The 14,754-nt window shown below is 46.8% G+C and overlaps 1 protein-coding gene across 1 annotated transcript; it reads left to right on the plus strand.

The window, feature by feature from the left end:
- Nucleotides 1-4,217: 4,217 nt before the first annotated feature.
- On the plus strand, nucleotides 4,218-14,456 carry TRIM14 (tripartite motif containing 14). The gene is made up of 6 exons (XM_081894355.1): nucleotides 4,218-4,624; nucleotides 7,953-8,048; nucleotides 9,823-10,056; nucleotides 11,209-11,371; nucleotides 12,117-12,209; nucleotides 13,327-14,456. The coding sequence occupies exons 1-6, from the start codon at nucleotides 4,238-4,240 to the stop codon at nucleotides 13,860-13,862; spliced, it is 1,509 nt and encodes a 502-aa protein (XP_081750481.1). The 5' UTR covers nucleotides 4,218-4,237; the 3' UTR covers nucleotides 13,863-14,456.
- Nucleotides 14,457-14,754: the final 298 nt, after the last annotated feature.

The following is a 14,754-nucleotide window of genomic DNA, read 5'->3' on the forward strand; positions in this document are numbered from 1 at the left end:
TTCCCAAGGCTCTGCTGACCAATCGCAGCTTGTGGTTTTGCAAAACTAAAAGCACAATCCCCTCCACTTTGTTTCAGATACTGTTTGCCTCGGTTTAGTAGCTAGGCACCTTAGTCTATCCATAGTGTCAAGAAATCAATGTTAACGAAGCAAATGGAACAGTTTTGACATACTGTGTATGACAGCTTTACAATTCTTAGTTCCCCCCTCAGTGTGTGCTATAAGGAATCGCCGGAACATGTCAAAAAGGTTAAATTGCACATAGTAAACTTTATTTTTTTAAGCAAACAAAATCATGGGTTGGGAGGTTGGGGAGAAGCCTTGCCACACATGTTTTACAATACTTTTGGGTCTTTTTTTATATTGCTGGACAAAAGAAATGATTTTTACCTGTACAAATCGAATCGTAACACTACCCCACTCTGTGTCCACTGTCAAAGCATAGAAATAAGGCACTTTCTCTGCAACAGACTAACAAGGCACATAAACACTAATTCTGAGAAGGGGGGACCTGGGCGCTGAATCTGGATCCATATTCCAGTGGGGCATCTTGTCCCTCAATTCCCAGTTTCATTTGAGCGAGGCTGTTGGCGGAGGGATAGGGCTGCAGTAGGGACTACTCTTGTAGTATACTGAACTTAATGATTGCACTCCTGTCGCTGATCTCTTCTTTGAACGACTTTTGTTTGTATGGGACTCTTGCAGATGTGTGCAGATATGCTTCCTGTGGTTAAGTGTCTGTAAGACACACACGTGCCTGTGTTCTCAACCAGCTCTGGCCGGCTGCAGGGGAGTTCTTAACCCATTGCTCCTGGCAGAAGAGAAGAGGGTTCCTGCTCAGCCGTTAACTGCCATGCATAACGCACCATTTGTGTGTGTCTAACTCCACAGCCCTCAGTGGTGCCTAAGAGCACCAAATTGTTTTGGGTAGCCTTTGTCCCCTTATCCCTACCTCTCCCACTAAAGGAAGAAAAGAAAAGTTGGCTTTATCATGTTGGCACTGCTGGGGATTTATTTGCATGAATTGTCAACTTAATTTGACCTTCTGTCTTTTTTAAAACAATAAAAAAAAATGGGTATAAAGGCCTTATGGATCTCTCTAAGGTCTCACTTTGTGGCTTTCTTTACAGATTTATTTTGTGTAAAGTAATTTCTTTTGTATAGAGTTTTGTACAGTCTCCAGAATGTGATATTTGTCGCCGCTGTTAACATTTACACCTCTTGTAATATTTGGGATTTACCAACTCCTTTTATTTTGCTTTCCAAAAAAACACCTTGCAATCTTGGTTTTACTATTAAATGGCCTAAGAGAGCTGTGGATCTCTCTCACCTTCTCTCCCTTCTTTGGTACCTTCAGTTACCTCATTTTGCTATTTTGTGTTGCAAACCTGCTAATGATTATGAAAGCTTATGGGTTTTGTTAGAATCATATTTGTCAAAGTGTTTTCTTCAAAAAATCATACTCCATTGTATCATTTAACATGTAGTTTTAAATGTATTATAAATATCTGTAACCAAATCATTTGAAGGCTTGATAAATTTTTAACAAAATTTGTACATTTTTTATGAGAGTTACTAGTAATGCTTTACTAAGTAGTGCAATGAATTTTTATTTTTAATCCCTGTGCCCAATTTTGGAGTTGAGAGGGTTGTTCAGTAATAAATGTATGATGTACACTTATACAACTTCGTGTTGGTTCTTCTCACACTCGAGTCCAGTGTTGGATCTCTGTAGCTATTGGTCTTGATTTAAGCATAGAATATTAAATTCTGTTAAATTCCATGATTCCAAATGGAAGCAGGTATAGAAGCCCCATTAACATTTGCCTCTGATTACAAACTTTTAAAAGTCCCCATTAAGATGGAGCTACCCAAATTGTACTCAGTATTCAAAAGGCAGCCACACCGTATTTTTTTATGAAAACATCATACCAGCTGTTTATTTTTTTAATTGCTTTCCTAATTCTTCACACTGAATTTGCCATTCATTGCCACAGCACACTGAGACCATGTTTTCATTGTGCTTTCCACTGAAAATGGTCAAAGTAGAAAGCATACAAAAATAAAGAAAATCTCTTCCAGTAGTAAGCTAGAACATGAGAAGTTATATTTTTTGCTGGGGTGAGTTTGCTACACGTAGAAACCCTATCTGGTTGGCACTTCAAAGTACAAAGTACAGTTCAGACTTATTGCACCTCACCCTGATATAACAGATAGAATGGCTTTAGCCAGTGTGAAATATCTGCTGGGGGCAGAAGCAGAGATACCATCTTGCTGTATCGGGCAATGATTGTGAATGAAGAAAACATCTATATATGGTCAAGAAGTATTGCCAATAGTGTAGGTGGTTAATATGTACAGGGATACACTTAGGTTTTGTGTGTCATGCTACTGCCCTTACATTTAGGGTTGTAATTACGTTCTCAAAAAGCAACCTTGAGTTGCATGTGCTTGGACTTCAATGTTTTAAAATCTTTGCTCCCTTGGGGGTTGGGCAGGGGCTGCACACATGCTCAGAGGCAGGGTGTTCTCTTAACATTCTTCCCTGTCTACGTGCCCAGGGCCTTTTGGCAAAGGGAAGCCTCTCTCAACAACCCTTTCACCATCCACTCTAGCTTTCCTGCAATATCACACGGTGTGAAGGGACTGAGTCTTACTGGCCTCATTTCAATGTGGGTCTGGCCGATCCCCTACTGCAAGATCTTGGGATGCTAGCCATATCCTTAAACCCAGAGGGTGAGGATCAAGTATGTTTTCCTTTTTTTAAAAGCACTAAAAGTAGAAATAGTAGAAAGATGTCTTGACTTGGGGTCAAAAGAAAGCAGTTCGGAAAAAACAAGACATTTCATTCCGAATCTACTTTGTTGTTTAGTCGTTTATTCGTGTCCGACTCTTTATGACCCCCTGGACCAGAGCACGCCAGGCACTCCTGTCTTCCACTGCCTCCCGCAGTTTGGTTAAACTCATGTTCGTAGCTTCGAGAACACTGTCCAACCATCTCGTCCTCTGTCGTCCCCTTCTCCTTGTGCCCTCCATCTTTCCCAACATCAGGGTCTTTTCCAGGGAGTCTTCTCTTCTCATAAGGTGGCCAAAGTATTGGAGTCTCAGCTTCAGGATCTGTCCTTCCTGTGAGCACTCAGGGCTGATTTCTAGACAGAGCCAAACAGAGGGTGACAGGTGGGTGTCCTGCCCTTCTAACATAAATCCTGGCTACGTCCAATGCTTTTACTCTGCAATGCTATGATCCAGCTGGTGGACCAATTCAAATCTTGCCCCCACACGCTGCATCCGCTCTCTTCATGTATCTCCCCTCTCAATGGGCGTAGCCAGGATTTTTGTTTTGGGGGGTAGAACCTCAGTTTGCTATGCATTTTTATTGATTTATGGGGGCAGCTGCCCCTCCTTACCTCCCCCCTTGGCCATGCCCAGGGCTGGATTTAGGTTTGATGAAGCCCTAAGCTACTGAAGGTAATGTGGGCTCTTTATATGTCCAGCTGTCCTTTGTCACCAACAAATTGTTTTTTGTGTTGAATATATGCTATATGGGAATTTATGGACCTAATAGGTATCTAAAGCCACTTGCACATATTTCCATGCAACCAGTCCTTGCAGAATGTTGTTGTTGTTTAGTGCTGTCCGACTCTTGGTGACCCCCTGGACCAGAGCACGCCAGGCACTCCTGTCTTCCACTGCCTTCCGCAGTTTGGTCAGAGTCATGTTTGTAGCTTTGAGAACACTGTCCAACCATCTCGTCCTCTGTCGTCCCCTTCTCCTTGTGTCCTCCATCTTTCCCAACATCAGGGTCTTTTCCAGGGAGTCTTCTCATGAGGTGGCCAAAGTATTGGAGCCTCAGCTTCAGGATCTGCCCTTCCATTGCAGAATGTAGGCACCCTATATATAGAAATGAGCAAACCAGTGATATTTTAGGGAGCAGGCTAGCAGGCGGGGCCCATTACTTTCATCACACAACATCAAACACGGTTGCTGTATGTAGGTTTTTTTTTTTAATCTTATATTTTGGAAATGTACATCCAGTTCTTTTCCCCCGAGGCCCTAAACTATAGCTTGTTTTAGCTTATACGGAAATCCGGCACTGCCTATGCCCCTCTCCACGCCCAATCTCCCCAAGTTTCGCCTTCCCATTCCCAGTTGTCGGAGGAGCCTGCCCGGCCCCGCTCCGCCCCCCAGCCCGCCTCTCTCCCTCTCGCCCGGTTCCCTCTCGCGCGTCCTGGAGCCGATGGCGCGGCGGGAGCAGGAGGTGGTGCCGGCAGGAGCCGCGGTCGCGCCTTGCGATCTGTGCGCCCAGGACGCGCCGCGCCAGGCGGAATGGAGCTGCCTCACCTGCCTGATGTCGCTGTGCGAGGCCCACGCGCGACCCCACGGGGCAGCGGACGGGGAACCCGGCGCGGCTTTCCGAGGCCACCGCGTGTGCGCAGCCGGCGAGGCGGCCGCGGAGTTGCGCGCCTTGCGGGAGCGGGAGCGCTGGTGCGCCGAGCACCGCGGGCGCCCTCTGGAGCTGTTTTGCGAAGAGTGCGCGCAGTGCGTGTGCGCGCTCTGCCCGGCTCTGGGCCTCCACCGCGGACACCGAGTGAACCTCATCGCCCAGGCGGCGGAGAGCAAGCGGGTACGCGGGCACAAAAGTTCTTCCGTGTTCTTTTTGGGGGGGTGGGGATTTGTGTCCTTTCAGACGTGATCGCACTCCGACTCCCATCAGCTCCAGCCCTTAGACCAGGGATGATGGTCCGTCGACATCTGGAGAGCCACACCCATCCGCCCGTAAGATTTTCCATGGCTAAACGATTACAAGAGTTGCGGAGAGGAAGTGTCCTGACATTTTTAAAGACGTCTGGATTTATTATAGCTTAAGTGGGCATCAGTGGCGTAGCGTGGGTTGTCAGCACCCGGGGCAAGGCAAGTAATTTGCGCCCCCTAACCCGTGGATTTGCGCCCCCTTACCCTAACCCCCAGATGTTGCGCCCGGTGTGGCCAGCCCCCGCTGCACCCCCCACGCTACGCCACTGGTGGGCATGGGGTCTCAAGTCCACTAAAACGGATGCCGTAATAAATCTCTTAATCCTCTTTAAAGGTGCCAAAAGATTATACAGTGGTACCTCTGGATATGAACGGGATCCGTTCCAGAGCCCTGTTCACATCCTGAAGCGAACGCAACCCGCGTCTGCGCAGGTCGTGATTTGCCGCTTCTGCGCATGTGTGTGATGTCATTTTGAGCATCTGCGCATGCGCGAGCGGTGAAACCCGGAAGTAACGCGTCCTGTTACTTCTGGGTCGCCGCAGAGTGCAACCTGAAAACGCTCAACCTGAAGCAACTTCAACCCGAGGTATGACTGTATTTGATGCTTGCTGTAACAGACTAACCTAGCTATCTATATCGGATTTATTAAAATGGTTGTTGGCATCTGTCTGCCTTGAGAGACACCTACCCGGGTGAAGTCAAACCCCTGGGTTAGCAGCACTGAAATGACCTCTCTGGGGCACAAGTCTGGGCAGTGTGGATAGAGGTCCTGCGCTACCCAGATGACCAGACCCCTCTCTCGGCCTCGCTGATGGGGTCCAAAGGAAAGCAGAGCAGTACATTTGGCACCAGCTTGGCTGCAGGAATTGTCGGAAGGAGGCCTACAATGAGTCATCCAACCGCCTTAGAGACTCCAGATTTGTAAAGTTTACTCCTTAGCTGTTTCTTTTCCCAAAGATATCCTGCAGGGCAGTGGAGCTTTAGGTTCAGAGTTTTCCTTTTCAATCCACCAGAGCCCGTTTCTGCATGCAGGGAAAGACCCTAATTCACCGAAGGTTTGAGCCCCATCGGCTAACCTCAACTGGTTTAGCCAGCCAGCCGAAGCTGATCCCAGGGTGTAGCCGCCGTTGCACGCAGGATGGTGGACAAACGACCCCAGAAGAAGCACAACCCTAACACCCAGTGCACCCCAATTTATTACCACAGTTCCTCTAAACTTTAGGTAGCTCTTCTGATACAGTTTATTTCCTGCATTAGGGTTAACGGCTTGTTTCACAATGTCTCAAAATGTGTAGTATGTTCTCAACCAGTTCTGCAAAAAAGTGGGTGTGAGGGTTCCCAACTTCTCTACCAGACTATCGAAGCCTTTAGCAGCAGTTTGATCGCCAGATGATGTGTGCTGTCATTTATATCCCTGTTGAGAATATATTCCCTTCACTAGAGCAAGCTGCTGTTAAAGGCAAAGGAGCAAGCCATACAGTTTTCTTTCTGGTCTGTTGGCAAGCTTCAATAAGCAGTCATCCCACTTGCAACTATTGTTATTGGTTAATACTTATTAGATTTCTTATCTTCCCTTCACCATAGGTCCCAGAGCAGATTACAATAGTGTAAAATTATAATATTAAAATCAGTTAAAACTACATGGTTTTGGTTAATATCACCTCCTCCTGGCAGCCTTTCCCCTCCTTTGCCTGCTAATTTTTGTGTGCTATCATGTGCCTGAGAATTCTGGGTCTGAGTCCTTATTTTCTCTCTCACTCTTATACCACAAAATGGTAAGTGCCACATCTCTGCCGTGTAATTGGGATAGAACGGTGCCTTGTGCTAGAGCATCTCGGATTACAAAGAGGCGTGTTGGGGCAAAAAAATTACAGAAGAATCTACTTTGGGAAATGCAGAACATAGCAGACACAGCCAAATCTTTCTCTAGCACTAATCAGAATTCACTTCTGCTCTCTTTTCCTTTCCAATGCAGAGGTTAGGGGAAAAGCAGAGACAGTAGGCAGGGGAAGAACTAACCAGAAAGTTGGCACCGTGTTTTTGTTAGGTCTAATAAAGCTGGCATTTTGATCTCTTCCCCCTACATGCTCATTCATAGCCAATTATTTTTTATCTAATTACAGTATTCTTCAGATGTGGGACGCGGGTGGCACTCTGGGTTAAACCACAGAGCCTAGGACTTGCCGATCAGAAGGTCGGCGGTTCGAATCCCCATGACAGGGTGAGCTCCCGCTGCTCAGTCCCAGCTCCTGCCAACCTAGCAGTTCGAAAGCACGTCAAAGTGCAAGTAGATAAATAGGTACCACTCTGGTGGGAAGGTAAACGGCTTTTCCGTGTGCTGCTCTGGTTCGCCAGAAGCGGCTTAGTCATGCTGGCCACAAGACCCGGAAGCTGTACGCCAGCTCCCTCGGCCAATAAGGCGAGATGAGCGTCACAACCCCAGAGTCAGTCGCGACTGGACCTAATGGTCAGGGGTCCCTTTACCTTTACCTTTATTCTTCAGATTATGTAATGCAGTTTATTGTCTTTGTGCTGTTGACAACCCTAAGAGGTTGGTCTAGTATTATTCCCATTCCGTAAATGTGGAACTTAAAGCAAGGCATGTTCCCCCAAACATGACATTTTGCTTTTTGATATGGTTCCAAAAATGTCCAGGTTTACATGGCAAAGTACAGTGTGTGGTGCTGTCAGCTGTGAGTGGCGCATGTGTGACTGTTAAATTGCCAAGCCCTCTTCCCCATCCCCACATGGCTCCCTGGAAATGGGGACACAATTCTTTTTGCTGTTTCAGTATCTTTACTGTACAGGGAAAAAGAACGGGGGGCACTTTGTACCAGAACTGAATATGCAAAGTGGGAATGAATCCCTCTAAGATCATCCTGGAACTGAAGAACACACCAGCTCCAAAGTAGCTTCAAAATTAACTTTCAGCCTTGCTAATTAAAATTGGTCCCGTCCCCCCTCCCCATGGAAGAGAATTAATTCACGTTAACTGGAAGAAAAATGTGCAGTGAATATCATGGGTGACTGGTATATATGCTAGCAGAAACACTCTGGTGAGCTTATATATTTTGTGGACTTGCTTGCAAAGCTGAATCTTTAGTTGAAGAATCTACTTGTTGAACAGATTAGAAGTTGCAACTGAAGGTCTGAAGTGGTCACCATCAGTGATGTGTCCTTTTTACACTGGGTAAAACAGGAAATCATGAGGTCCTACTTGAAGCAGTTGAGCCTGAAGAAGAAGCAGGAAGTTGACAACATAAAACATATAGAAGAAGCTACTAATGAGCTTAAGGTAAATCAAGATGTGCTAATCTCCATAATGATGGTACTATTTATTTGCATAGTGTCCTTGGGGGGCCAAATTGGACGGGATCACAACGATGTCAATGAATATGGTGCTTCCAAGTTTACATATGAAGTACAGTCTTATCTTAGGAATCAAACGGAATCGGTTCCAGAAGTCCGTTCGACTTCCAAAACATTCGGAATCCAAAGCGTGGCTTCTGATTGGCTGCAGGAAGCTCCTGCAGCCAGTCGGAAGCTCCGGAAGCCCCATCAGACGTTCAGCTTCCAAAAATAGTTCTCAAACCGTAACAGTCACTTCCGGGTTTGTGGCGTTCAGGAGCCAAGACGTTTGAGAACTAAGCTGTTTGAAAACCAAGGTACGACTGCACCATGCAGCCTCATTACCTTCCCTTTCCCACCCCATGGGGCAGCTATGACAGGTGGCTGTGGCCCAGGTGTCAGTGAACTGCTAGTGATCTTGTGACTGTGCTGGATCTCGACAAGAGATTGCAGGTGATGGGGTGAAGTAGGGAAAAGGAAGTTAGGCATGATATATCGCAAGGAGGGTGCATTCATCCTCACCAAATTCATAACGACACCCAGGCTCATTTTTCTTGCTAACTAAAATGAATTCTGCTGCATGCAAAGCAGGCTGCTTAAGCAACCGATCCAACCCGAGCTGGGCCACTCCTTGGCCTGTGGACCAAAGGGCAGAAAAGCTGCAGGTCAACAGAACCACAGAAGCCTCCCCACCCACAATGTTTGAATTGGCTGGCTGCCACTTCTTATGCCAGGCTCATTATTAGCATTAGTAAAGCAACCTTCTGGATTCAAGGCTGAACTGCACATGGGTGCTGCTTTGGGAGGATATTTGTTTTCCCCCTACGTTTGCAGTCGTAGAGGCTGCAAACACAGTGGTGTGCCTGCAGGAGTGTTCATGTGCATTTCAGGGACGCGGGTGGCGCTGTGGTCTAAACCCCTGAGCTTCTTGGGCTTGCGGATCAGAAGGTTGGCAGCTTGAATCCTCTTGACAGGGCAAGCTCCTGTTGCTCTGTCCCAGCTCTTGCCAACCTAGCAGTTCGAAAGCACACCAGTGCAAGTAGATAAATAGGTACCGCTGTGGCAGGAAGGTAAACAGTGTTTCCGTGCACTCTGGTTTCCATCACAGTGTCCCGTTGCACCAGAAGCAGTTTGGTCATGCTGGCCACGTGACCCGGAAATCTGTCTGTGGATAAACACCTGCTCCCTTGACCTGAAAGCCAAATGAGTGCCACAACCCCATAGTCGCCTTTGACTGGAATTTACCATCCAGGGCTCCTTTACTTTTACTTTACCTCTTGTGCATTCCCCTCTGGCGTTTTATCCGCTCAGAATCACACCTTCACAGGTTGCTTGCTCTCTACTATTTCTGGGTTAGTGGAGTCTGTAACCTGAAGCGTCTGTAACCCGAGGTACCACTGTACAACGAAAAGAGAGAGGTGTAAATTCTGCACATTTTCCAGTTGTTTTTCTACTAAAAAGAAAATGGTTGCATGCTTAAGATCAGAATAAAATATGAGAGGAGAACTTTGTGGGCTGCACCAAAGGTGTGGGGAACCTGTTGACCTCCAAATCTTGCTGAATTATTACAACGCCCCATTAAGGCCTTGGCAGCTTGGTTGTCTGAATGTAACCTTTCCACAAAGGCTTGTAAGTGCTTTCTCTTTTCCATGCTAGGCCCCTGGAACCTTTGTGTTTGGCAGCTTTCTTGGTTTGGTGCTGAGGTTTTGTTTCACCTGCAGACACACATGTTCGAGAGCAAAACCTGGCTGGCCGGGAAGTTTGCTGAGCTCCGGCTCCTGTTTGCCGAGGAGGAAACTTTGACCAAGAGATACATTGACGAGAAGGCCCAGCATACCTTGATGGCGTATGAAGAACAGGCAGAGGCTTGTGAGGGCCAGATCCGGTTCATAGATGGCTTCGCAGACAGGATCAGGCACATGCAACTTCAACCTGACCCCCTTCTTTTGCTCAAGGTACGAAGATGCTCTTCCTTGTTGAAAATGTGGAAAGGCCCTATTGCGGTTGCCCTATCATGAAAAATCCACCATTTTCTCCATGGTGTGATTCCTACTGTTGCTACGATGTAGTTCCTTCAGCATGCCTGCTGCTTTGTAAAGTAATGGAGGCAAAACAGGCAGGTCCCCGCCCCTCCAAGCCTACAATCAAAACTTTGACAAAGAAAGAATCGGTGCAGCACATTTCTCTGCCTTGACGTTTTTTAAAAATTGATTTACAATTATAGGGTTGATTCACACAATGCCCTGGCATGGATCTTATGCACCCACTGGTCTTGCAGTGTGGGTCTTAGGTTCACACACTCCTCACTGCTATCAGGAACGCAACCTTGAATGGGAACTGGAATTTCATGCTGGTCGATTTCCACATCCTGCTTGTGTGATCTGGTCTCTGCCACAGCAGCGAGAAATTGTGGCAGTTCTCCAGGACAAAGCCTACTCACAAGGGCAGTTACATAGGCGTAAGTGGCGCTGTGGTCTAAACCACCGAGCCTCTTGGGCTTGCCGATCGGAAGGTCAGCAGTTTGAGTCTGTGCAATGGGGTGATCTCCTGTTGCTCTGTCCCAGCTCCTGCCAACCTAGCAGTTTGAAAGCACGCCAGTACAAGTAGATAAATAGGTACCACTGCAGCGGGAAGGTAAACGACGTTCTCTGGCTTCCATCATAGTGTTCCATTGCGCCAGAAGCAATTTAGTCATGCTGGCCACATGACCTGGAAAGCTATCTGTAGACAAACATGGCCTGAAAGCTAGATGAGTGCTGCACCCCATAGTCAAATTTGACTAGAATTAACCATCCACGGGTTTTTTACCTTAAGCACTTTAGCTTACTGTCAACATTAAAGGGTGGTATGGGTGAGGCCTTTGTCTAGTGTGTTTATTGTTATACTTGTTCATTAATTGGCTAGGTCACTAGTCCTCAAGCTTCTGAGATAAAGAAATACAAGTTTGTCCTTTTGACGCCAGACTGATGCCAGCCTCTCCTGCCTCACAGAACCCTGAGGCATCATGCAGCTCCCACACGGATTGTGCCCAAGGAGCACCACACACTGCCCCATGGAGGCTAGGGATCAGAAGGCAGGCATTTAAGAATTCACGTCTTCCTCTGCAGGGCTATTGTGCAGCAGAAAATGAAATAGTGAAGCAGTTGATCCCCGCAGAGCAGCTGGCTCCGTTGCCCATGTCGTTTGAACACGTCACAAACCACTTCTTGCGCTTTCTTGAGTTCGTCCAGTCCATCCTGCAGAAACCACTCAAGGCTCGGCTCAAGGAAGGTACATGAATGCGTGGAGGCAGAGCATAGATATCACTGATAGCCGTATCCCACCAATAGCCATGTGGGAGAAGATTCCATAGTTTAACCATGTGCTGTGTGAAGAAGCATGTCTTTTTGTCTCTTCGGAACCTCCCCAAATTCTGCTTCCTTGAACATCCACGAGTTCTAGTATTGCAAGAGATGGAGAAAAACGTTTCTCTTGGTTTGGATTAGTGTGTCAGATGAACTGGCTGTCAGGTTTCGGGGAATCAGTTCCCTCCCATGGTGGCAGCCAAGAATAAGAGAAACGATAAAAGTTCTTACCAAGCAATTTACTCAATAATTCACAGAGAGTAACGAAGGAATGCAATCTTCCCTAATTAATGGCATTGCTCCAAGTAAAGTCCCACCTGCTTTCATCTCCCGTATTCTACATTACTCCAGTGACAGCTAATCTGAGCTACTTGCCTCTGAGCTCTCTGTTCTCCTACTTTCAATGCCCGCCTGGTCCTGGGGGGGGGGGTCCAGGAATGCTTTCCAAGGACACTGAGTCTATCAGCTGTCTTTCCCCTGGTGCTGCTGCTTCTTCCTGTTGTTCCTCTTCCAGTATTTCCCAGCTTCTGCCCCCAGCAGCCTCTGAACTATGCCCTTCTGCAAACCACTGTTCTAAATCTATACTGTCCTCCTGTTCTTGGGAAGGTCCAGCCCCTTACACCAGCTCGTTGCCTAAATAGCATCTTTGTTTTGACTTTTTGTTTGCTCAGATGTCTTCAGCAGCCTTAACAGCACCTTGAAGAAGGACCCCGGTCTGTTGTTGAAAACAAACTCTTTTGCCAATCGCGCGCTCTTCTTGAAACGTACGTATTTCCTGTGCGGGTGGTGGTTGTGGGTTTCCCTATCTGGCCAGCCATGGTTAGAAACCCCCATGTTTGACTGCTCAGCAAACGGTGTCTTGGAAGTTTGGTATTTGAATGCTCAGCATTTGAAATCATCTTTTCTTTGGAGAGGGACAGAGGCAAGTTCTTAGTTTTTAAATTTAGATTTTAGAGCAGCAGTTGCCTGCTTGCTCAGCCCGGGGGAGCTGGACCTTCCCTGACCAAGCAGTTTCACAGGGATAAATGGACAGGGTTGCACACCCCTGGAAGGAGCAGCTCCAAAGCTTAGAGTTGCTCCTGGTTTTATCTTTGTCTAACTGGGGGCTCAGGTGGCCTCAGTGACCACAAGTGCCATTTTCCAGCCCCTTTTGGGCAGAGGTGACTTGGCCACTATATGCAGTGATCTGGTAGCTTCCAGATTAGATTATTACAATGTATTCTATATAGAGCTGTCCTTGAAGGTGACTGGGAAACTTTGACCGTTCCAAAATACAGAGGCCAGGTTACCGACTGGAGTTGCCTTTAGATCTCATAGAAGCTGTATTAAAAACAGATGCTTTGGCTGCCAGCTGATACTTACACCTTAAATGACTTAGGCCCCTGAAAGACCATCTCCATCCCTATAGACCCTCTCAGGTGTTAAGGTCAGGAGAGGAATTATTTATGGTGACCTGGGAGAGGGCATTCTCTGTGGTGCCCCGCAAGACGAATGCCTCGCAAGACGGAAAACTCGCTAGACGAAAGAGTTTTCCGTTTTGGAGGTGCTTCGCATGCTTCGCAAGACGAAAATGTCTTGCGAGTTCCTGCGGGTTTTTTTCCCTTTCCCCCCCTTTTTCTAAGCCGCTTATCCGCTAAGCCGCTAAAAGCCGCTAATAGCGCTAAGCTGCTAAAAGCCGCTAATAGCATTAATCCGCTAAGCCATAAAAAAAAAAAGCGCTAGACGAAGAGACTCGCAGAACGGATTCTTTTCGTCTTGCGAGGCACCACTTGCGAGGCTGCTGGTTTTAACAGCTTGTGTTGTGGCTATTTCCTTCCTCAACTTTTGTTGCTGCCGAAGATGTTTCTCTGCAATGTGTTGCCTATGTCCCCCCCCCCACAGATGCAAGATCCCCCACGCTAGAGATCAATAGCGTGCACCCCAGGTTAATTTTATCAGAGGACCGTCTTTCAATAAGCTACAGCTGGAGGAGAAGACTTTACTGCTCAAACCCAGAGAGATTCGACACTGTCTGGCAAGCCTTGAGCAGAGATTCTTTCTTTGCCGGAAGCCATTACTGGGAGGTGGATGTGCTGCAGGCCGGGCAAGGGTGGTGGATTGGGGCGGCCTACTCATCCATCAAAAGGAAAGGAGACTCTGAACTTTGCCGCTTGGGATGCAACCGTGTGTCCTGGTGCATCAAACGGTTTGACTTTGAATACTGGGCGTTCCAGAACGGGGAGAGAGTCCCTATTCAGCCAGAGGATGATCCTGAACGAGTTGGGGTTTTTCTGGATTATGAAGCTGGGATCCTGTCTTTCTATAACGTGACAGATGGGATGGCACATCTGCACACGTTCCGCTGCAAGTTCACGGAGCCGGTTTATCCAGCGCTGAGGTTGTGGGAAGGGACCATAACAATGTGCAAGATAACTTAAAGGCTGATGGCACAAGGATATGGGGAAGACCAATGCTTCTCTTCCATGTATATTGTGATATGTACTTCAGGTTTTTAATAGAAAAAGACACTTTACGATACTGAATCATTTCCTAATGGCGACATATCACTCCAGGAAATAGCTGTCTATATGCCATTTTTGCACTTTCAGTAGAAGTTTCTCCCTTACCTCACAAAGTTACCATGAACTGTGAGGTAAGGGAGAGCAATGCAGAGGATCTAAAGCGCTTGGCCAATTAAAAAAATGCTGAAACAATATTTGCCTTGTAAAGTTTTCAGACGATAATGGCGTGATTACTGAAGACTGTCTCTTAACCCCATCTGTGTATTAAATTCTCTGGGGAAGGCTTTGTGCCTCTAGGTATATATTCCAATTTGCACTGACTTTCTGGGGTCTAATCCTGGTTGCAAGGAGGCTCCTGTCCAAATAAATGGCAAGCATTGCTGCTTTTTCTATAATGGTAAAGTCATCCTGTGTGCCTTGGAAAACTTATGACGACGATGCATCTTGCCTTGGAATAATTTGCAAAGCAAGCCTGCTTAGCAGACAATAAAGTATCTTTGAACTGGTGAATTGCAGCCTGCTTCTTAATGATGTGGAATCTCATTCCAGAGAGCCAAGAGAGAGGCAGAGGAGTATCTAAGCTTTCACTACTCGGCTGTAAATATTTGTAGTAGCAAAGAGAATTGGTGCTGGCTGCCAATTTGTTATCAGGCTATGGTTAAGGTCCAGTTAGTGGAATTTAAATCCCTAGGCTGCTTGGAACCAGGCTATCAAAAAGAGTATCTTATGCCTTATATAGAAAACTAATTTGGTGCCTTTTGAAGATCTTCCATTTTTAACAAGCCTTTTAGAAAGTGGAGATTTTTAT

The sequence above is a fragment of the Podarcis melisellensis genome (assembly GCF_964234715.1).
Source record: "Podarcis melisellensis genome assembly, chromosome: 17".
Taxonomy (NCBI): Eukaryota; Metazoa; Chordata; class Lepidosauria; order Squamata; family Lacertidae; genus Podarcis; species Podarcis melisellensis.